Source organism: Diuraphis noxia, unplaced genomic scaffold, assembly GCF_037042655.1.
Source record: "Diuraphis noxia isolate RWA-SAM2 unplaced genomic scaffold, SU_Dnox_SAM2 contig0004, whole genome shotgun sequence".
Classification (NCBI taxonomy): Eukaryota; Metazoa; Arthropoda; class Insecta; order Hemiptera; family Aphididae; genus Diuraphis; species Diuraphis noxia.
In genome coordinates, this window is record NW_028301714.1 from 10,987,255 (window position 1) to 11,013,897 (window position 26,643).

The 26,643-nt window shown below is 31.2% G+C and overlaps 1 protein-coding gene across 1 annotated transcript in view; it reads left to right on the top strand.

The window, feature by feature from the left end:
- Positions 1–26,643, top strand: part of LOC107165799 (protein O-mannosyl-transferase Tmtc2-like) — a 103,694-nt gene that overhangs the window by 59,194 nt on the left and 17,857 nt on the right. The window contains exons 7-8 of the mRNA XM_089227937.1: positions 16,922–17,007; positions 17,200–17,438. Coding sequence (XP_089084063.1) covers positions 16,922–17,007; positions 17,200–17,438 — 325 coding nt within the window. The remainder of the gene's footprint in view (positions 1–16,921; positions 17,008–17,199; positions 17,439–26,643) is intronic.

The following is a 26,643-nucleotide window of genomic DNA, read 5'->3' on the forward strand; positions in this document are numbered from 1 at the left end:
GAGTTTCGAAACCGTGTTTTGTTGATCACCCGCAATTGTGCGTCCCATGTCTCCGACCTACCGATCGTATGACGTAGTCTTCGCGCTACCACCACTACGAGGGTTTTCGTTGCATTTTTTGTCCATACCTAGTAAATGTACCACGGCCTTTGATATGCCATTTAATCGAGTGCGCCATCCGACCGCCGATCCATCGCGGTCCGCGATCGTTCGTGGGTGTGAATTCAGTATTCAGTATTCACGTGATTTCCACCTGGCGCCTGTGAGTCACAGGCTGTGATCCGTTGTGCGTTGAAACACTGTACGGCAATCGCCAGGAGTGCCAACAGAGGCTTTGTGGCTGTGATATTCTGTCGACGTCTCGGTTTTTTAAGTTGGCAACCTTGTAATTTGACCGCAGCGGTCCGTCAGAGATATCCGGTATCATTAAAGATGAGATAAGATATCGTGTTTGTTATTTTTAATTTTTTAACACGCAGTAGTACGCTGACCGGTGTCTGTTGTTGGACTTTTGTGATGCGTCACAGTACGGATACGCAGCAATTGTCTACCTCCACGTGTTGGACGACCGGTAGGACGCATCGATTTCGCTGGTTGGCGCGAAGACCAAGTTAGCGCCGATACAATCATTGTCCATTCCGCGGTTCGAGTTGAACGCCGCTGAGTTGTACGTGCGCTCGTTGCACCGCGTCAATAGCGTTCTCGACCTTCAACTCAACATCGTCAGTGTACACGCATGGACAGATTCAACCATTTTGGTTGGTCAATCGTCATAACCCTTCGTCGTGGCCGGTCGGTGTCGCAATGCTAAGTGAGCTGCCCGAAGTACGTGTGTTGTCTAAGACCGTCGACGTTCAACCTCTCGCCGCTGAATGGTTCGAAAAGTTGTCGCCCAGGTATAATATGGTAGGTATCATAGATCGTTGCCGTCACCGCATACGTGCACGCGTATCTCCGACGGCCACATTGCTTGCAGCGTACGACCGATTTGTTGACCGACGTGGTCTGCCGTCCGTCATTTTCAGCGATTGTGGGAGCCGATCGACAGTTACGCCTGATTATTAACAACCTGGACGGACAAGCCGCGTCGGGTGATTCGCACTCACACTGTGCATGGCATTTCAACCCGCCTAGAGAGCCCCAAATTGGTGGATTGTGGGGGGTCGTGGTGCGCTCCACGAAGAGGCTGTTGATCCGTTTTACGAGCAGTCATAACTTCTCTTACGAAGAATTCACCACCGTGTTGTGTGGAAGTGGCGCTCAATTCGTGACCACACACGCCGTTGTCGTCCGACCCGGTCGATCTGGATTGCCCGTCTCCGGGCCTCTTCCTTATTGGACGACCCTTGCTTGCCGTGCTGCCCAGGACTTCTACGAAAGATAAGTCCAGCGTCGTGAAACGGTGGAAGTTATTCCACAAAGGAAACCCGTCCAGGAACCCCGTGTTAGGCACTCATACTCTGCCCAACCTCTCCGTGTGCGTATTTTTGTGTATTGTTTTAAGAACCATTATATTCAATCTAAATGATTTTTTTTTTATGAAAAAATGTGATTTATTAACCAAAATTTAAAGTTCAAAATACGCATGAAAAAAAAATAATGAATAAAAAAAATACACAAATATATCGGAAAAAAGTACATTTATACGTCTATAATCTTAACTTATGATATAATCATAAAATTAAATATTCTTGTAAATAAACATACCTATTAATCTAAATAAAAATTTAGAAATTGAAAAAATTTTCATGTTATTTTAAATATCAAAAAATGTAAGTTACCATTCTAGATATCAAGTAATTTTAATTTAATGTTAAACAATATTTTACCGAATGTTTTGTAAATTAGTTAAATTAAAATTCTTCACACATAATCTAAATGTTACATGGGATATCAGCTGGTTATTATAATGAATAGTCTCATTTCATAGTACGGCAAAATCAATTTGTTTATATTGTATAACTCAAAAACAAATCATTGTAAATAGGTACTTGAAATTTTCACCAAATGTTTATATTAGCGTTTCTATATAAAATTAAATTTTCAAAATATTTGACTTTTCTTAAATTATTTATAAACTATTGAAATTTTATTTTTCTAAGTTTTTTTTAATGCCAATAAAAATGGCACAAATCTTTAAAATTTAATACAAGGTTCATTATAAGTAGTGTTTATCGTAGTAAAAAAAATAAATCAAAAATCGTTGGTCACAATTTTTATTTATAAGCATTTTAAGTTCAAATGTTTACGAAATATGTCAAAATCGCAAAAATTTGCATGGAATTATGAAGTTGAAAATTTATAAAATTGTTGTAATTTATACCTAAGGTGAAAAAACCCAACACGAGATTCTCTTTAACTTTTTCTTCAATTAAACGCGTTTAAAATACAGTCAAATTCGTTTATAACGATCTTCGAGGGACCTAGGGAATCTGATCGTCATAAACTCATAAACGAACTTCGTTATATCCAGATCATAAAAAAGTAACATGCTGTTTCAAAAACAGTTCTGACCTTTTGAAATTATGTTTTAGTTCTTTATTAATATTTAAGTCTCAAAACTTAAATATTATTTACATGCTTCAAAATTAAATAATTGATAAAAGTATTTTGAACTGCAGTATTTGAACTAATTTTAATTAGGTACTTCAGTATTCAGATCATATTTTAATGAGTGTAAATCGATGTTTATCAGGTAAACATTTAGTCTAATATTTTTCCTTCTATATTTCTTTTTTCATTTTTACCATTTGTATTGGAACGTTTTCTCTTCCTAGCAGTCTTAAACTTTGGACGAAGTGCTCGCGATTTGAACATCATTGAGCCTATTTGCCAATTCTGTCTCAGCTTTACATTTCAAGAGTTGATCCATTTGTTTCTTATTAAGTTTACTGTGAATTCTTTCTTCAATCGTTACTTTCGTGGTTTTAATTATTCTGATTTCTCCACGAGGACTTGTTCCAGATGGATCTGCCGATTCCGTTTCCATTGTCTCTGCCGCTGTCTATGTCGGTGCTTGGTCATCCACATTACTCTACTTGGGAGAGTAGGAAAATAACGATAATCAATATTATATTATATTCCGTCTGGCCTATTTAAGTCCCAACGATTAATTATGAAATCCCATACTTCCTTTATTGGTACATTCAATTTGAGGCGAAGATTAAGTTGATGTCTTGCATTCAAAATGTTCTTGTACTTTTCTACTCCAACGGGTCTTTTATTCCATATGCTGTATAGCATCTCGAGTGTCCTATCGGTGGTCCATTCAAATGGAACCGGAGCTGGACGAAAGTTGGTATGTTGTTCTTGTGCAATCATTTGATCATATTATGTTATGTTGTTATCAATGCAATTGAAGCAATATCTTGATTGGAAGTTTCTCCTCGTGGCTCACCTAATTCAGGTGTTTGTGTAGAGGATCTTGTTCTTTGAGACGGAACAAAAATTTTCGTTGCACATGTTTTGGTGCACCCTCAAAATATCCTGCGTTAAAAATATTCTACGTTGAAAATATGCTATATTCAAAATATCATCAATAATATTATCCCTTAATTCATATATATCTATTTCTTCTTTTTTTTTTTAATGAATTATTAATTGTAGGTAATTCAATTTTTATCGATTTTAGCAATATGTATTTCAACTTTTATATGTACATTATCGTATTATATTAAAATTAACATTATTCTTTAAATTGAAAAATTATACTTAAATAAATTACACATGATATACATAATAAAGATTTTTTTTTAATGAAAAACTATACACGCAATACCTTTTAAATACTTAAGTATAGTAACATGTTTACAGTTAAGAACCACTTATTTTAATTGTCCGCCCAACTTCTCGTAAACTTTCTTTTTTAACGGGTAGCTCACCAGATATGTATTTTTCAATTTTTGCTTCTTGAAGGCTTGCATAATTGTAATATATTTGTAAGTTCGAATAGTACATAATTACATGGCATAATATAAAAATAATTAAAATGGAACCTAACCGTTCGTTTTTATACACGTCTTTGTGCAGAATTCATTGCCTAGTATTGTAAATTACGCCCCTTAAAACTGTTTTGAACTGCAGTATTCGAACTAATTTTAATTAGGTACTTCAGTATTCAGATCATATTTTAATGAGTGTAAATCGATGTTTATCAGGTAAACATTTAGTCTAATATTTTTCCTTCTATATTTCTTTTTTCATTTTTACCATTTGTATTGGAACGTTTTCTCTTCCTAGCAGTCTTAAACTTTGGACGAAGTGCTCGCGATTTGAACATCATTGAGCCTATTTGCCAATTCTGTCTCAGCTTTACATTTCAAGAGTTGATCCATTTGTTTCTTATTAAGTTTACTGTGAATTCTTTCTTCAATCGTTACTTTCGTGGTTTTAATTATTCTGATTTCTCCACGAGGACTTGTTCCAGATGGATCTGCCGATTCCGTTTCCATTGTCTCTGCCGCTGTCTATGTCGGTGCTTGGTCATCCACATTACTCTACTTGGGAGAGTAGGAAAATAACGATAATCAATATTATATTATATTCCGTCTGGCCTATTTAAGTCCCAACGATTAATTATGAAATCCCATACTTCCTTTATTGGTACATTCAATTTGAGGCGAAGATTAAGTTGATGTCTTGCATTCAAAATGTTCTTGTACTTTTCTACTCCAACGGGTCTTTTATTCCATATGCTGTATAGCATCTCGAGTGTCCTATCGGTGGTCCATTCAAATGGAACCGGAGCTGGACGAAAGTTGGTATGTTGTTCTTGTGCAATCATTTGATCATATTATGTTATGTTGTTATCAATGCAATTGAAGCAATATCTTGATTGGAAGTTTCTCCTCGTGGCTCACCTAATTCAGGTGTTTGTGTAGAGGATCTTGTTCTTTGAGACGGAACAAAAATTTTCGTTGCACATGTTTTGGTGCACCCTCAAAATATCCTGCGTTAAAAATATTCTACGTTGAAAATATGCTATATTCAAAATATCATCAATAATATTATCCCTTAATTCATATATATCTATTTCTTCTTTTTTTTTTTAATGAATTATTAATTGTAGGTAATTCAATTTTTATCGATTTTAGCAATATGTATTTCAACTTTTATATGTACATTATCGTATTATATTAAAATTAACATTATTCTTTAAATTGAAAAATTATACTTAAATAAATTACACATGATATACATAATAAAGATTTTTTTTTAATGAAAAACTATACACGCAATACCTTTTAAATACTTAAGTATAGTAACATGTTTACAGTTAAGAACCACTTATTTTAATTGTCCGCCCAACTTCTCGTAAACTTTCTTTTTTAACGGGTAGCTCACCAGATATGTATTTTTCAATTTTTGCTTCTTGAAGGCTTGCATAATTGTAATATATTTGTAAGTTCGAATAGTACATAATTACATGGCATAATATAAAAATAATTAAAATGGAACCTAACCGTTCGTTTTTATACACGTCTTTGTGCAGAATTCATTGCCTAGTATTGTAAATTACGCCCCTTAAAACTGTTTTGAACTGCAGTATTCGAACTAATTTTAATTAGGTACTTCAGTATTCAGATCATATTTTAATGAGTGTAAATCGATGTTTATCAGGTAAACATTTAGTCTAATATTTTTCCTTCTATATTTCTTTTTTCATTTTTACCATTTGTATTGGAACGTTTTCTCTTCCTAGCAGTCTTAAACTTTGGACGAAGTGCTCGCGATTTGAACATCATTGAGCCTATTTGCCAATTCTGTCTCAGCTTTACATTTCAAGAGTTGATCCATTTGTTTCTTATTAAGTTTACTGTGAATTCTTTCTTCAATCGTTACTTTCGTGGTTTTAATTATTCTGATTTCTCCACGAGGACTTGTTCCAGATGGATCTGCCGATTCCGTTTCCATTGTCTCTGCCGCTGTCTATGTCGGTGCTTGGTCATCCACATTACTCTACTTGGGAGAGTAGGAAAATAACGATAATCAATATTATATTATATTCCGTCTGGCCTATTTAAGTCCCAACGATTAATTATGAAATCCCATACTTCCTTTATTGGTACATTCAATTTGAGGCGAAGATTAAGTTGATGTCTTGCATTCAAAATGTTCTTGTACTTTTCTACTCCAACGGGTCTTTTATTCCATATGCTGTATAGCATCTCGAGTGTCCTATCGGTGGTCCATTCAAATGGAACCGGAGCTGGACGAAAGTTGGTATGTTGTTCTTGTGCAATCATTTGATCATATTATGTTATGTTGTTATCAATGCAATTGAAGCAATATCTTGATTGGAAGTTTCTCCTCGTGGCTCACCTAATTCAGGTGTTTGTGTAGAGGATCTTGTTCTTTGAGACGGAACAAAAATTTTCGTTGCACATGTTTTGGTGCACCCTCAAAATATCCTGCGTTAAAAATATTCTACGTTGAAAATATGCTATATTCAAAATATCATCAATAATATTATCCCTTAATTCATATATATCTATTTCTTCTTTTTTTTTTTAATGAATTATTAATTGTAGGTAATTCAATTTTTATCGATTTTAGCAATATGTATTTCAACTTTTATATGTACATTATCGTATTATATTAAAATTAACATTATTCTTTAAATTGAAAAATTATACTTAAATAAATTACACATGATATACATAATAAAGATTTTTTTTTAATGAAAAACTATACACGCAATACCTTTTAAATACTTAAGTATAGTAACATGTTTACAGTTAAGAACCACTTATTTTAATTGTCCGCCCAACTTCTCGTAAACTTTCTTTTTTAACGGGTAGCTCACCAGATATGTATTTTTCAATTTTTGCTTCTTGAAGGCTTGCATAATTGTAATATATTTGTAAGTTCGAATAGTACATAATTACATGGCATAATATAAAAATAATTAAAATGGAACCTAACCGTTCGTTTTTATACACGTCTTTGTGCAGAATTCATTGCCTAGTATTGTAAATTACGCCCCTTAAAACTGTTTTGAACTGCAGTATTCGAACTAATTTTAATTAGGTACTTCAGTATTCAGATCATATTTTAATGAGTGTAAATCGATGTTTATCAGGTAAACATTTAGTCTAATATTTTTCCTTCTATATTTCTTTTTTCATTTTTACCATTTGTATTGGAACGTTTTCTCTTCCTAGCAGTCTTAAACTTTGGACGAAGTGCTCGCGATTTGAACATCATTGAGCCTATTTGCCAATTCTGTCTCAGCTTTACATTTCAAGAGTTGATCCATTTGTTTCTTATTAAGTTTACTGTGAATTCTTTCTTCAATCGTTACTTTCGTGGTTTTAATTATTCTGATTTCTCCACGAGGACTTGTTCCAGATGGATCTGCCGATTCCGTTTCCATTGTCTCTGCCGCTGTCTATGTCGGTGCTTGGTCATCCACATTACTCTACATGGCATAATATAAAAATAATTAAAATGGAACCTAACCGTTCGTTTTTATACACGTCTTTGTGCAGAATTCATTGCCTAGTATTGTAAATTACGCCCCTTAAAACTGTTACTTTTTTTTGGTAAATCATCACAATCCGTGATTCTGAAATACGGTGGTGTAACGGCGTTAATACAAGAGGACGATGATGATCGTTTTAAAATGCGAGAAGACCACAGCAGTTCACAGATAGAGATGACTGGGTGGTAGGATAGCTGAATTAGAAATGCTGTGGTCTTATATTCTAATATTAGAATTTTTAAGTTTTTATAATTTTGCTACTAAAACGCATGTCTCAAATGAACGTCCATTTTTCTTTGTGAATGGGAAAAAATATAGCATGTATTTGATCCTCCACACTCGTTAAAATCAACAAAAAAACCATTTTTACAAGTATAAACTACTATTGTCAACGACCTAACGAACAAAAAAATACTTCAATGATTTTTTTTAAGGCTGGTCAAGCTCTAAACAGCTGGCCACCCAAGTAACTGTTGCTCATACTTATCCTGGACCTTTTCAAAAAATAAAAAAACTGCTGTGCTACTCATGTCTTCAGTCCAACAGTGGCCGCAAGTATGCGTTATTGAATTACAAATGGTACCTTAACTTCTACTACAAATACTACTGTCAATTTCATAGAAGAAATGAATAAATTATTTGATCTATTGAATTCTAAATCAACAACCGGTAGTAAAGATTTAAACTATCCATTTAAAAATACTCTCAAAGAAAGAGAACATTTATTGATGATGTTGAAGAATTTTAAAAATATGCAGGTTATTAAGACAAAGATCATAGATAGAGAAACTACACAAATAGATATTACTCAACGCATGAAATTCTTGAATCAGAATCACAATTAACTTACATTTACAACTTTAGGAAGATGTTCAAATACCGCAGTATGAATTATGCACATAAATACTCTGTTTCTTAAGAACCTTTTTGGTAATCTCAGAAATCAAAATGGAAATAATATTAATCTAACACCAATTCAATTTCTTTAGGCATTCAAAAAAATATTTTTTCTTAACTACTTCAAGCATTCTGTAGGATCCAACTTTTTAGAAGATTTGGATGTAATTCTTACTTACATTGGAGATACTACTTCTCCATTAAATAATTTGTTGGCACTATTTCTTGAAAAGTCACCAATCAATTATAATTCTTTAAAAATTGGAACTACAGACTACAGAGAATTAGATTTAACACCAAGAAATGCTCTTACTTATGTTTGTGGTTATTCACTATAAAAATGTCTTGAAAAGCATACCTGTGAAACTTGTTTAAGTTGTTCTAAAAGCCAGGAGTATTTAGATGAATCATTTCTATTCACCCATTTGAAAGCGTACTAAAATGGTCAATCCACAAACTTCGGTAACTTAAATGTACCACCAGATGCGTTTTTTAATTATACTAATGAACTTGATAATTTATTCATAACAAATTTTCTCACACTGACTATTGAAAACAAATTAGGAATAAACTTAAAAAAATTAATTGATAATAACAATTGATTTACTCATCATTTTTCTAATTTAAAACTTGATTTTCAAAAAAACCTTTACCAGCGTAAAGGATTTTTCATGCTATCAAAAATATTAATAGAGATTTACCATTAGCTAATAGCTCCTAGAAAGCATAGGAAATTAGATATTCTTTCTCGTCTATAACTTTTAATTTAGACTCAATAATTTGTCGTAAAACCAAGTATTTTTACTTGTATTATATTATATACTACTTAATGACAATATTGAAATTTATTAATTTGTGAAATCTATTTTTATTTTATTATTATTATTTTTTTTTTTTCGTATAAAACTGTAAAACATATTTATAACTGATAATATTAAGTTTCAATAATTTGTTTTAAAATCTACTATTTTTATTTATATGATGTTTAAGATTTACAACTTAATGACAATATTGAGATAATGTTATATCTATTTTTTTTTTATTTTGTATACAAACTGTAAAATAAACTATTAATTGACAATATTGAGTTCCTGTGATTTGTTTTATATCTACTATTTTTATTTTTTAAGCAAAATTTACTATTTAATGACAAAATTTGAATTTTCTAATAAAATTATTATAATATGATGATGCAACATAGTTTTTTTTCTCATTAAAGGTCGCATTGTTATGTCCAACAAAAACATGGCGTCATTGATTCAGTTATTATCCTATGTTCCCTGTATATTTTATAATCAGTGTCCATTCTGATTGCCTTATTCTGAGTGTCCAGTATCATTAGATAAAAATATAAGATAATATATTATTGTGTTTTTTATTTTTAAATTCTAAACGAAGTGAGGATTGTATTGACTTTACAATTATGTATGTTTTGTGTGTGTGTGTCTGTCATCACGTTTTGGAGTAGAAATGATACTTTGATTTTTTCACTTCAGCCCCTCTTTGAAAAAGAAAATTCATCTAGTTGGTACTTTGAGGGGTCAAAAGTTTTCAAAAGCGTCAGGAAAAATCCTAAAAAAGTAACAAAAAATGGGAAGTTTTATGCACGATCAGTTTTCGACGAATTCGATTTTTTTTATTTTCCTGTAACTCAAAAACGAATTATTGTAAATACTTGAAATTTTCACTAAATGTTTATATAAGCGTTATCTATTTACTATTAAATTTTCAAAATATTTTGGACATTTTGAAGCTATTATAGACAATTGAAATTTTCGATTTTCCAAGTTCTTTTATTGTACTGTAAAATTAATCAATAATAATCACAACTTTATCACTTACGTAATCATTCTACAGCTCCGCGACTGTGCATAAACAACGATTCTTTGAATGAATTTCAATAATATTTGTGTTACTACAGGCGATGAGTGTGTATAAGACACGTGGTTACGAAGGATCACTGTATACCACAATGTTTTTAAATTATTACCGCGAAGTTAAAGTCACGTAAAAATATTACTTTCCACACATTTATATCATAATCTATAGTTCTCTCGTTTAGTGTCTTATATAGTAGGTTCAGCAATTAAGTACATAATAATATTATATTATAATACATTTCAATAAATATCATATATTTATATACTAATCTCAATGCATATTATATTATTTTTAGCCTAAATTTTATTTCCCTCTTCATTTTCCAAAAAATTAATAAATAAATATAATATTATTTAATTAACGCCAAACGACAATTACATAGTTGGTAATATAATGTATACAAGTTTTTAATAAAAATATTTGTTTAAATTGAATATATTCTGATGTGATAAATATAGTATTGTTGACATGATAAACAATCATTTTGGTTGACATTAAAACGTTTAAACTTTATAGTATTGTTTTGAATCGTTCTACCGAATTTTGTTTTATTTATTTGGCTATTATCAATAAGCGATTAGGAAATACAGTGTTGGTGAGTTGCGGCCCGGGTTTATGAAAGGTACGTACGAATTGCGGCCATACAATAATGTATATATTACAATTATTACATATATATATATAGTATATAAACATCACAATATTATGTAGGTATTTTCTAGTATAAATTGTCGTACCTACTTATATTGGTCGTAAAGAAAATAAAAATATTCATAAAATTATAGAATATAATATAATATATTAATATTATGAGATTATATTAAATAATAAATAATAAAAATAAATAAAAGTGTGATTGGTGTAATATATTATGATAATAATGTCCAAAAAAAATCAAAGCATTCATAATGTAAGTCATATACCTATGGCAGATAATACGATTAAACGATCTATATTATCTTTATCATATTGTATACAAAAATATACGTATAACTTCCCATACTTATTGAACATTTCGTTTATCGTTATTCGTTTATACGGTACATAGGTAATAGGTATATAATATATATTATATAAGTAAGGTACATTTGTAATGATAATTACTTGGGCCGCAACTCACCTATACCTAAAATATTATCGGGCCAGAATATTCACCGGTCTCCAACACCGGATACCAAAGGTCGGGCCGCAACTCACCCTCAGCCAGAAAATCATTCTCTTTTAGGCCACACCTGATGTTTTTTAATTTAACTATTTGTTTCAAAATAATTACAAATTATTATAAACAGACTTTCCACAAAACTATCGTTTATTTAAGAAGGGAATAAACTAGATGGGAATGTCTGCTATTTGAACGATGTTATTTGGGACGAGATCTGTACATGCTTAATTTATTTATTTTATGGTATTATGTAACCAAAGTATGTGATGTACACATTGAATTTTAAATAATTGTATTCACAAATATTATACATATTTGAAGTTCTTTTTTAATATTAATTCCCTTTCACAATATATTTCATATCGACTAATTTTGTTCATTCTACTTCTCATTTATTTATTTTTCCACATCGTCATGTTAATTTTTCAAAAAAGTATACATTCAAAGAATTTATTTATTTTCACATTTTAAGAAATTGTTTTTATAAGATGTATAATTGCATAATTTTGGGACGTGGGTTGTGGTGTATCAGGATTGATGAGTACCGCTTAAACATAAAGTTCAGTAATATTTTCTATAAAATATTGTTATTATTCATTGCATAATTTTGTATTGAAGAACCGATTGTACATGTTTAAGTATTAATAAATGTAATAAAATACTGAGTAATACGTCATGTTCCTAGTACCTATATTTAAATAGAAGTGTTATAACATCGTTTGGTTACAATTATTACGTAATATTGTAATGTGCTTGTAAAATCTAGAACTTGCAAAGTAGCTCGTTTCAATAATTTTCAATGAATATTTTTTTTTCCTATTGTATAATATACTATACTCATATAATACGACAATACGTGTATATGTTCTAAATAAGTTTTTGATTCAACATAATATAATATGTATTTTCGAATGAATTAATTTTATCTTAATGAGTTTTTAGACGTGTTACTTATTTTTTAACATATATATTTAACAACGAATTGGGAAAAACATAACAGCTGCAACATCATCATTCATCACCACTTCTATACACTTTAAATGTGTGTATACAATAATTAATGTTCAGATAAATTATATTTCTTCCGAATATAAACACTAAAAAACATATTATTACCTATATAAAAATAATAACTCAATATGTATTGAATAGTATCATTAAGATTTATATATAGCTGTCTTCGAACAGTATTATAAAACATAGTTTTTCAAAAATACAAAAATGTTATATAATTATAATCATAGTTCATAAGAGTTAATAGTTAATATGCATTAAAAGATAAGTCAATAAAGCATTATAAGTATAATATAAGCGCGCATTTAATGCGAAATATCTATAAAACTTGATAAAAAATTAAACTGTAAGCTGTATATAATATATTTTAAAGTTAATAAATAAAACTTATTCTACTTTTCAGTATCCCAAGGGCTTGTATTGAAATTTTAATCGAAATAACCATACATAAATAGTTTGAACTATATTTTTCTCCACCAGTAATAAAACTTTTATATTGGAATTTAGCAAATAATACTTATTACTTGATACTCGAGTGAAACGGGATATATTTTTGAAACGTAATAAAAGATGCTTTTCTATTACATTTATAAATTACAACAGTTACGTTAAGCCGTTGAGTTTCTATTGTTTAATATTGATAAAATATCGTTTAAGTATGTTTTTCAAATTTTATTTTGCTATTAATATTAGGTACACATTATTATCCACGACCAATAATGCTACTCTTTTGCGATTAATTTTATAAAATATATATGCATACATCATATATTATTACACATAAATGAAAAATGATTTATTAAACTGTTGTTATATAGATGCATAATAATTTATTAATATATGACATTGATAATATACATAATAAACATAATATAATTTGTGCTTTGATGTTTTTTTTTTTTAACGTCAAAATGTAGATTGAATATTTAACAATGAATTCAGAACAAATAGTTATTTATTCGTCGAGAATTGTCGATGTTGACTAATGATTACAATACAAGTTTAAAAAAAAAATTGTAAAATTGTAGAATTGTAGAATTTATAATTTATATCAACAGCATTTAGAAATAACTTAACGAGTAAAAGTATAGTGAAATTGTGAGTATCATTTGTATTTTATTTTAACCGTTTGCTCTATATAATCTTTAGGACAATGTACGTAAGTCATTTTCCAAATAATTTCATTATGTGTCACGAATTCGGGAAATTTGCATGTCAATGTGTTTTTAGACCTTTTAAGAAGTTTCTCTTTGAACATTATATTAAGGGACGAAAATCGTATTTGAAAGGGTTTTTGATAGTGTTGTACAAAATAAATAGCCACCGTAACTAGAACTACGGTGGAACGAACAAAAAAGTTTGGCCCGCGACTCACGTCCAAATTGCACATGAAGTTAGTTACGACAGAAAAAAATGGCGAAAATTAATTTCCTAAGGCAGAAACTTATCCGTCGACAACAGTCTAGTTGGTAACACGTATAAATTGCACGTGTACGTGTCACGTGCACAGCTTCGAACTTCTCCGGGTGGAAAGACGCGTGAGTGTGGGTGCGTTCGGAGAGTGATGCGGTGGCGGGGAGTGGAGGGGTGTCGTCGTGTAGAAAAGCGCGTAAGTCGACTGTAATTGCAATTTCATAACACCCCCAAAAAACGGCCAAACCCAAACCCAACCGGCGAAACGCTCGTATATAAATTACATAATAATTTTTGTGACGGGTGCTATACCTTGTCGTCGAGCACTTATATGATTTGCATCTATGTAAGGAATGAAGATTTATTATTACCCAGGAGAGGCGTTTTCTCTTCTTTTTCTCCTCGAAAATAACACTTATCGTTAACTGCACAACACGGGAAATTAAACACACGACGGAGGTAACTTACTATAGTAGGTGTATCAACACCTGCGATGACCCTTAACACGTTGCTCTCTCTAGCTATAATATAATATTGTCCCTATACCCTCTATAGATACGTGATAGTTAGATGACACGCAAAATTCGTTTTATGTAAGCACACTGCGTAAAAATATTACGGTTACCTATTGTTTTCCTATATCATAATATTATTACTGTGCGTGAAAATTGTAAGCGTTTCGCTCAGTTCGGTTGCAGTTTTTGTTATTATTTAAGTCAAAATGAATAAAAAAAAATAACATAATTATTAATGATTATTATATCAGCTAATATACATATTGTTTATGCCTTGGTGGATTTACGTTGTGCACAAATGTCGGGTGAGATGTATTAATACACGATTTGTGCAGCGAATAAGTAAAAATGATAATATTATACATTGCGTGCGCAATGTGTTTGTATATGTAAGTATTTAATAATAATATATATTGTATGGTATTAGGTGCCGTAACATAAAACGATACAATGTACAAACTGCTTAAATAATGTCCTTAATGAAAGGCGTTCGTTGTTTTTTTTATAAGCGAAAATTGGATGTCTTTATGCGCACCGATTAATAAGGCGCGTACGGCGGTCGTGTAATACCATAAATAACTTGCCGTTATTTAGGTGCAGCTAATACCGCGTGATTTCGCTCGTTTATTAGAAACACTAATACGGCGTGTATATACTGAAATTACGACGATATATCTTTATTATGCGTTACTACGCTTGATAAGTAATAATGCCGTTATAGGGAGGTATATCTTATGTACCTACGCACAACTGACTTCGATATCAAGCGACGTTAAATAAAAGTATTATGGTCGACACGTTTAAACACGACTAAGCCATGATGTGGATATTGAATTTTCAGACGCAATCATACTTTATGATGATCCTATAGGTCCTAAATATATCCTGAGTTAGGTCTGTGTATTGGAGTTGTATATATATACACGTCATCATGCAACCGGTCGCAACAGATTTCGAATGAATCGGTATGATCCCTATCGATCGCGGTCTCGAATCATTTTTTCACAATAATTCTCGTCGATTTATTATACGACAGTTGAACGTGTTAATGTTATGCCGAATATCTCAATGTAGTTATAGGTATAATGTATTTATATATATATATACATAAAAAACGTATACGTCTTACAAAATGTATCTATACACAATATTTTAATATAACTACGACGGTGAAGAAAATTATTATAATAATAATGATGATTATGATGATGATGATTTTGTCATTATTTTCTATTTAGTCCCTTTGACACTCCTATAACACGCTGAGTAGGTACTCTGTGAATCTCGAAGCTCTTTATATTAAGTGCCGTCGGCCACATCCGCCGCATAATATCGTTTATAAAGGTATACCTAACTATACTCGAGAAAAACGGGTGTACCTACATATTATTATACACAAGTGCTCGAGGAGGATATAATAATATAACTTCCACTTTCGGTATAATATTATATAAACGACTATCGTAATGTCCGCAAAAACACATTATATAGTACTTATAGTACTTTATGCGTATAATACATCCACCACTCTGTACAGTAATAATTTAATAATATTGAAGGTTAAGAGTAGTGGCTAAATATATTATATATAAACTATCGAACTTCGGGAGACATAGTTCGTTCGGTTGACAGGTTTTCAGGAGCGTCGTTTGTTTTCAGTGATGTGCGGGTATGGAAAGTAGAAAAAAACTAATATTTTTTGTCGAAAACCACACTACATATTAATATCATATATATATATATATATATATATATGGTACCACGTATATATTATGGTATGTAGCCTCTTGGAGAATCCGCTACCGACCACTAGAAAGAGTATATGAGTAGAGAAGCTCCTCTGTCAACGACAGACAACCGCATACTTCTCTCTCACTGTGTCTGTATCTATATGTTTCCCTCTCTAGTGGCTGAGCGAGTGTTTTTTTTTTCATTATTATTTTACCCCACTCGTCCAAAAACAAACTGCCTGTCACGTTTTCGAGAGATGCCATTCGGTCCTTATTTTTCGCTTACCCTACCGACACCGCGGATGTACGGTGGCCGGCGGGGGTATACTATTAACACAATTTATGGTAACGTTCCCTCGGTGCAGAAACTAATATGTTTCTGAAAATTAATTGAAATAATTAATTGCCAACCCCCTTAGACGACGACGTAAATGCAGCAGCGATCCACGCGATATAAAACGTTTATAAATGATTACGATTCAAAACCGAAAAATATGAACGAAACTGCCGGCGCCACTACCATCACCGCCAATAATAAGTGTATAATAATATTATCGAGTCGTATAACAAATTATAACACAATACTATTATTTATACCACTATTATACCCACGGCGTCGGGCGTATGCAAATAAAATAAAATAATTCCCATACAATATATAATATTGTCGTCTAACGTGCAGCAACGTCCCCACTATACAATAGCAGCTACATGTTATTATAATACATAATTTACTGCATAATATATACTATATTATTTACCATTTATGTAAAAGGATCTAAAGTGGTTGCAATTCTAAACCGTTTCAATTTTTTATGTGTTACAGTGGAAATCTGTTACGGAACAACAAAAATTATGACGAAGCAATTTCTAGCTACAGGTCGGCGATCAATTTCAGACCTACATTAGCGTGTAAATATATAATCTGCAGTATTAAAATAATGTTTCACATTTTGTTTTCGATTTAACTTCAACAGTTAATTACCGTATAAATTAATACACATAAACGGTTGCAATAATTTGTATATAACACAAATAGTTGGTGTAACTACTATTTCAATCATTTATTTAATCATTGATTACGTTTAAATGTGTTTATCGCAGTGGCGTATCTGAGTCTGGGCGATTGTTTGGCAGCTACTAATCGGTACACCGAAGCCGAGGCGGTCTTGAACAAATGCCTTTATCTGGACGGTTCCAGAGTGAAAGACATTAGGTCACACGTGACTGCTAAAAAGTCATGTGTGCTTCGGTTGGGCAGAATGTTTGCTACAGTTGGAAAACACCAGGAAGCAGTAAAAGTTTTCAAATCGGCCATCAAATCTGACGGGTCTTCGTCGCAGGTAAATCATTTTTACATTAATACTATATTATATAACAAGGGTGACAAATTTGCAGCTCGTATATTATTTACAAAAAACACAAAAAAAATTTTCGTATACATTAATAAAAAAAAAAAAATGTTTTTATTGTATAGATATAATTCTTAATTTGATATGTTTATCGGCTGTTAACTGTCTTTATTATTTTGGTGTGATAAAAGTACAGATTATATCAAATTATTATTATATTTTTTTTTTTTTTTACATAATAATGTATACAATCTGTACAATTATGCACAATTAGCATATTTGATAAGGGTTACATATAATACATGAGTACATGAGTAAGAAGCCACCCACTAATGGCACTTGACTGGAGGACAAATTATTTAAAATTATAAAATATATTTACGAATATTTTGGCTCTTATTGATTTCATTGAATTTATACCTATACGCTATACATAATATGTGACTCGCGATCATATTCATGCTGGCCGCCCCTGTTATATAATATATATTATAAAGACCACTGACTGCAGTTAAGACTGACTAACCACTGACTGCTGTTTTATAACACAATATATCAACGAAATGGACACGATAGCCTTAAATAATTACCAATAATGTGTTTTCTATAACATATAGAACCCACTTACAGTTATCGACACAAAAAATAATACCACTCGTACTTAAAGATATTAGATATACGCGATAACGAATTACTACGATTTGGCATGGGAAACAGCAGTTAAGACTTAAAATATAGACGTTTCTGACGCCGGAAAATAAAATATTAAATCGATAAATACGATACTATATGACGATTAGTTTAGAATTATTCTGACGGGGAATAAGATATAAACTTTATGATCAAGTCGGAACATTTCACTTGCAGGTACACTATTTATCTTTAATATGTATTATTATATTTACTACCTATTGGAAACTCGATATTTTCTTTCAGATGGGAGTGTTAAAAAATGTATAGTAATCAACCGTATATAAAAATAACCTATACACACAATAGTTATATACATATATATATTTATATACATATACGCGTATAATATATTTACCATTCCAGACGATAACCTGTGTATTGAATTACGGCGCCGATGTCATTTTTATTTTTAAAGCGTACCTATATTCGAATAACAAGTGTTAATAAAAAAACTCGCCGTAATTTAATACATCCTCGTCTATCTAATATATATATTTATACGCGTATTATATACATATAGAACATAGATAAATAATAGGGGTCGCCGTTCTGCATATCCGATATCTCAATAGTTATATACTAAAGCAGTTTAATAAACGTCATAAATAACGAGAATCCGCCAAGAAAAAAATCTATTTGTATAAAACTTAATATAATATATTTGACGGAATAGCTCTAGTTATAGTGAATACCAGCCTTCCGGGTGTCCTCAGTGTCACCTATGTCCTTTAATATACTCACGCCTAAATCCGTACACCAAATAGAATAATAATATTACATTGCAGGTACAATAATAACAATAAAGACAATTAAAATAAAATGTCACGCACTAATGCTCTATATTGGTTATAAGTTCGAATATATTATTATTAATTATCATATTATATATTCACGTCCCGAATAACGTTATATTAATATTTATATGGAGTGATTCACCATCATGCATGCTCGCCCCAATTGATTCATTTAATAATTTATACAAATTATATATTTTGAAATTTTTTAACTTAAAAACCATATTTTCAAATTCGTGATTTTTGGTGTGTCTTGTGGCAATACAAATTTCTGTTTTTCAAACAAGAACCTTAATTTTAATTTTTACAAAATATTTATATTAAGTACCTATATCAAAAAAAAAAAAAAAAACTACCATGAATTTTAATTTTGATATGTAAACATTTTCAGAAAACATAATTCATGTATTTATTTATTTTCAAGTTAGTACAAAAAAAATCTGAAGGATTTTGAATAACTGCATTATTGAAGAGGAAAAAGGAGGTGTGCATGAATGATGCTTCGTGATACAACTTATATATTGTAGTTTATTGTTACCTACTTAAGCTTTTCGCAAGGGTATCTTTCTTCACTCTGGCACTTTTAAAAGGTTATAACTTCGACGGTATAATATAAGACGTATAACTGCAATAAATGTCGAGACAATTGCCGGCCATAATATAGACGTCAACGAGGGTGCAGCGAATTCTCATTATACATGCCACCAGTTTTTTGAATATAGAAAGGCGGACTCACACGCGCGACGTGCTCGCACGTACAACAATCGTACGCCCGCACGCACAAAACACACATAAATACACGCCTACGCGTTTACGTCACTGTCGTAATGCTATATTGTACATGTATTGCAGTGCGAAGACTCTGCAGACATTTTAATTTATATCGCGATACGACCATAGACTTCAGTGACTTCAGAGTGTGTGTGTGTGTGTGTGTGTGTGTGTGTGTGTGTGTGTGTGTGTGTGTGTGTGTGTGTGTGTGTGTGTGTGTGTGTGTGTGTGTGTGTGTGTGTGTGTGTGTGTGTGTGTGTGTGTGTGTGTGTGTGTGTGTGTGTGTGTGTGTGTGTGTGTGTGTGTGTGTGTGTGTGTGTGTGTGTGTGTGTGTGTGTGTGTGTGTGTGTGTGTGTGTGTGTGTGTGTGTGTGTGTGTGTGTGTGTGTGTGTGTGTGTGTGTGTGTGTGTGTGTGTGTGTGTGTGTGTGTGTGTCTGTACATTTATTAATATGATGCTTCCTGCAAACACACACTCCACCCAAAATAGGAGAAAATACTGCACTCGGCGTTTATTATTGTTGTGGCTGGGATCTTAAATTTCGCAAGCTCCACTGGCCTATATTCCCCAGTGACTAAACGGTTATTAAGAAAATGAAAACTGGAGAGAAAAATGTACTCACGACGTCGTGTAATATCATATTATATTATATACATATATATATATATATAATTTATATAATACTCAGCTCTGTATTCCGACGGCATACGCTGTGCCGGGCACGACCGCAAACGCGATTTTATCGTCGTCGTACGTTGTAGTTAAAATAAATATTAATGATAATGATGATGATGATGATATATATAAATATAGCATTCCGTTAAAAAAAAAAAGCAAACATTAACACTTCCGTCTCGCGGCCACCTTTACGCGTTTTTCCGGTTTCTACCGACTACCCTCTGCGCAACGAATCAATTAAAAAAAAATCGATTTGTTGTATAAACGCATACAATATATCAATTATATTATTCAGATCGGTCGTATACTATAGTACCTCTATATAACACTATGCGAGATGACCGCTACTGCGTTTTCGTTACGATTTAAATGGACTAAATCGGCTTTTGACTACGTCGAAGGACTATAATACACCGGAAATAGACTGAGAATAGTTTACGGTGTATGGAGGTAATACGTGACGTGCATATTAAAATAAACATAGTGCTAAGTCCAACTTTTCGGGTGCGAATAACACGTCCGATGTTTGTCGGGTCGCGCTCGTCACTGTAATGCTATACCTATAATGTAATAGCGTTCACTTAGGCGATGCTTATAAAACGACAAACGCTACATCGGAAATCGATTTATACAATAAACACCGATCACAATAATTGCATTCATTTTATAATAATATTATAGTTAAATGCTGACACCTATAAAAAATGAAATAGTGGAGGGACACCGGACACCTATACAAAAATTACTCTACAGACTACAGGACTGGGTAAATCTGACCCGAAGACAATTTATTTTTTTATCGTTCATTAAAATATAAGCAGTTTTTATATTTAATTAATATTCATTTTTGACATTTATGATTTATTGTTTAATTTATGTTTGTAATTTTTTCTACGAATTTCAATATATTAAAATCAAGTTTCATGTGATATATATAATATAATAATAATATTAATAAATATTCTATATTAGAAGTACAGCAGTTGATTTGAGCGTAGCCACCGGAGTACCCTACAAAATGGTAGTCTTTGTACTTGGCCCATCTAAAATTTAAATACTTATAATTTATTAAGTATATAATTAATATAACTAATTGACTATTTGTTTGAAATATAATATACCTACATCACGTGCTTACATTTTCAAAAATAAATATTCTGTTTTTGAATATGAAAATACATAGAAATAATATTTGCTGTCACTTAAAAAAGCAGAAAAACGATAACAATAAAAAAATAATAAACATAATTTTTTCCAAAAATTTTGTTTTATTTAATGTATTCATAATATTATCTAAAAGAAATTTTACCAAAAAGTTCAAAATTTCCGAGAAAATGTATTGTTTATATTTTAAACATTCATACGTCATCATACTAGATAAACATATATAATTATATAAAACATAAAATGAAGTGTAAAAACATTTTTTTTTTCCAGTGAATTCGCATTTTTATAATAATAATAATAATAATAATAATAATAAAACTAATTATTATAAGTCCTTTTTATCCGTGTTCTTATTTCTCAGTTATTTGTTCTCGGAAAACGAGAGACTGCAGGATTTAAATTTCATCGGAAAATTTCCTATAGTGCGCTATTTATAGTAATAGTAATAAAAAATACCAAAGTATTGAAGACTATGCGCTCAGGTCGTTCGCCAGGGAATTCGACACCTCATACATACCCTATCGGGCTATACTATACAGTTCAATCAGAATTCGCGCGCACACCTTTTGATGATCAAATATTCGATCTTTCTCGGTTCGGGGAGTGCGATAAGAATATCAAATATAAAAGCGACCTGCGGTAAAGGCCAAAGGGGGAAAAAAATTCTCAAAGACTACCGCACCGATGTGTTACACCCCGTTTTTACTTTCCTTTCAATATTATAACCTACCGCCCTCGTCGCTGCAGTGAAACGGGAGTATTGAATATTATGGTAGCGATAACGTAAAAGTCCGTGTATATTGTATTGTATAGGTATGTAGTAGTGGTATTAGTATAGCCGCAGTCGTGGTAGTGCGGTAACGGCGACGGTGGTATAGTAGGTATAGTGAGGTGGATAAAGGACCTTTTTTTCGGGCTTGGGATTAGAAATCGACCATATATACCGACGCATATACACTCGGTGAACGTCGGGCAAAATACCTCTCTATTTTTCGGGCAGCGGCCTATTATTGGACGTAAATAAAGTAAATATCGAATAATTTATGAAGCCGCCGTGCTGCAAACGTATATAATATACTATATATGCATTATGTTATATATATATTAGAGCATGTGGTGCGTATCGAAACCACACCATATAAGGCGCCTCTACATGTACGGTCCCAATACGGACTCGGTCAGATACCGAACGAGGGTGATGGGTATAGCGGGAGATGTCGAACGGATCGACTAAAGAAGGGACGAGAAGAAGCGGCGGATAGGTTATAAGGGATCAAAATGATGTGTCTATTCATCGTTGCAGCGTCCGCCATCGCCGTGTGTGTGTGAGTGTAAAGAAGCAAAATGTATAGTAAACTTAACACACACATATTACTGTATAATGTTTGTGTGGCATCTCTCGGGCGCAGCGTACGCCCACAATATTATGTCGTAAGTATAAGGTCCTAATCCGATTGCTCTCATATACTGCGGTGGCGGTGGCCTCGGATGGCGGTTTTCTATTCACGGCCGCTGCCACCGTCGTCTTCGGATGATACACACACTACTACAGCTGCAGCTATATAGAGCATCTTTCAGTGATGGAGCTACTCCACTGCGTGACGGTGAGCGTTATTGAATTTCCCTCTGGTTGACGGTTAGGAGGTTAGGTATGTATAAACACACACGCGCACACAGCGGGGATCCAGGATCTTTCAATTGGTCTTTCTCGGGCTATATAATATTATATATATATGTATATTGTATGTACAAAAAAATATCTATATAATATTATGTGCATTCTACGAAGAAAGCTACATATTATATTAAGCGTGCGGCTCGCTCTTATTAAAAGCACATCTCAGACCTGCGAAAATTCAATATATTACATATAATATGATAACCATATAGTATATATTTTATTGTCGAGTAAACCAATTTATGGTATATCCATAATACACTACACTGCAACATATCACAATAGGACTGAAATACAGACAAAATGTGCCATCTATATACGGACCACTGTATTAGTATTATATTGTTTTGCTCACATTTATTGCTAGATAAGTTATAACAGTCCCTAAAATTGTGTGTAGTGCGACACACTTTGTGTAGTACAAAAAATTCAGTGTGTAGTACGAAATTTAAAAGTTTTTTATTCACATTAAACCTTTATAATAATATTCTATACAATTTTAAAACAACAATTACAGGATATCAGTAAGTTCTTCGACCACAAAGAATAAAAAAAAAAAACTATAATAATTTACATATTTAATATAGGTAATTTAAATTTATTTTTATTTATTTACTGATATTATGTATTATTATTTTCATGCATTTTGTACACTTAGTTTTATATAAAAAAAAATTTTTTTCAACAAAAATTCTATTTCACAAATTTTTTTAAATAACCTTTAACTTTGTTAAATAGAGGTTCTACTTTATTTAAATAAAATTATTTACTGTAAATACATATTATTATTAATTAATACTCTATGTATAATTTAGATTGGACTGATTTGTGACTATGTGTGTAGTACGAACATTTGGATATTTTAAGGACTGAGTTATAAAGAATAATATGTCGTATCATATAAGAATATCGTCTTATATATTATATTAAATAACGAAGTGAATGAAATTATTATCAAAAAAAAAAAACAGTTACTTCGAAAAAAAGTACACATTAATTTAATTTACTTTCATCAGGAAAATATAGTTTTAAACATTATTGCTAACATTAATTGTTATTAAAAAAAGTATCTGAAAGATATTATTAACCAAACGTCATTGTTCTAGAAAATAAAAAACGAATATTTCATTAATTCATAATTTTAATAAATATGTTTATAAAATAAATGTATTATACTTCAATACAATATTATTATTTAATATAAAAATATTTTTTTTATGAACAGAAGATGGATCAAAGAAAGTTATAACCCTGCTTAATACGAGCTAACAATCTGAGTAATTTTCTCTTAATATTCTGTAGTCAAAACATAAAAAATAATCAATATTTCAATCTAATTTAACTAAAACTAAAAAAAACCTACCGATCTAATTCAATTGAAAAACTTATTCTCAAGCTTGATGAAAGTCTCGAACCATTAAAAATATTACGGAAAATTCCCCAACCTAAAAAACAGCTATGGCCTGCAGCTTAAGTATACAATCAAAAACTCACTCGCAGTAATCCCGAACCTGTATCAATATTAGAATTATTTAAATCATATATATGCATCGAAATTATCAATATCATACGAACTAAATTTAAAAATTTAAGAAATAAAAACAGACTGACAAGACTTTATAACGTTCTTCGTCCTCTTCAACGATCCAATCTCTTTCTTCCAATAAAAAAATACCTTAAGTTTGAAGACTCAAAAAACTAACACCACATATTACATTTACTAGGAAAAGCCGTACAACCCGACCTCCAATCAAGTATTAATTATAAACATCATCAACTTCTTAAAAGAAATCATATAACCAGTGTCGGATCTAAAAATTATGAATCTCACCCCCCCCCCCTTCGATACAGTTCTGCATACAACTATAATAATGTAAACTATATTATGTAATTACAATGTAAATTAGAACTAATGGTCTAGTAACCGATGAATGAATATGAATAATAATTTCAAAAAAAGTGTTATCTAAATATTTTGACCTCTCGTATTTTAATACCTACCGATAAATATGTCTCTAAAAGAACATATTTTTATTGTGTACTCGTAGAACGTAGGTACCTATATACCCTGCACCAATTTAGTTTCTTTATAATATTCCTGCTCGAAACCCAATAACGTTTATCATCACTGAAACAAAGATAATATCGAATTATTTTGATTGGTTTTTCATATATTATTCGCGTTACGAAAACAATCATTGTTTATTATGCTGATGTGAAACAATCGCATTGTAAATGGTATTCAGAACGAAACAATTTGAAATTTCAATACTGTGAGAACGACAATTGCGTCGTTCGCAGCGATGAAATATTTGAAAACAACATCATCGGTAGACACCATACATGTGTAATGTATTGTAAACAACAATTCGTATATAATACCTATATATAAAATTATAAACGGCCATATAGCCGGAAGTGTATATACGGCCGTAACGCGTGGAGTTCGGTTTTTACTGCACGTAGTAAACAATATTAATGATGAAGGCAATTTTTTTGTCCAACAACAAAATAATCACTAATAATAAAATTAGTTTTATTTTAAAAATACAATGTCGCCCATTTTTTTTTCTATTTTTTTCAACTTTCTACAATAGTCCCCATATTGGAGCGGGTTTAATCGACCAAATTCACTAAAGCCGTTATTATTCATTTTTTCAAATAAAATGTCTTTTTTATCCTTTAATTTTACGATTGAGTTATCTGATATTACTAGCAACAACTATAATGACATGTGTCTGACCGTGCAGTTGTATACACATTATTTTTGCTTGGTTCATACATTTTATCATTTTTTGGTTTGCTCCAAAAACCTTTATTATATATAAACATTTTAAGATAAATACCCTTATTAAATACTTACCTATGTTTAAATATAATAAATAAAATATATTACTTTATACATAAACTCAAAACTGTAATATTTTCGACGTTTTTCGTGTTAAATTCTGTAATCAATCTTCTAGTTTTCGTCATACTTAATAATTAATATACATATTAAATTTAATTAAATGTAAACTCTGATAAATAACAATATTCTAGGAAAAGAAATAATGAATGCTATTTTGAGTTTAAGACATTTTAACTGAAATAACCCTAAATTTTCAGACACCAAAAATGTAATTTAAAGCAATGTTTTTTCGTATTTTAATAATCCAACAATTGTACTTAGTTCTGCAATTAATTTCAAACGATAATATTATGCACGTCTTATTTTGCATATAAATCACTTGAATTATATTTGGAGTCTTTCATATGTATACATATATGTTATTATTTAACTGAAGAATATTATATATATTTGGAAGGCGGGCGCAGTATAAAACGTTTACATTTTATTCAAACAAATTTCTTTTTTGGTTTCCCCTTGCATTTGATTTAATTGCATAGAATTGTATATTGTTATACAATTATAA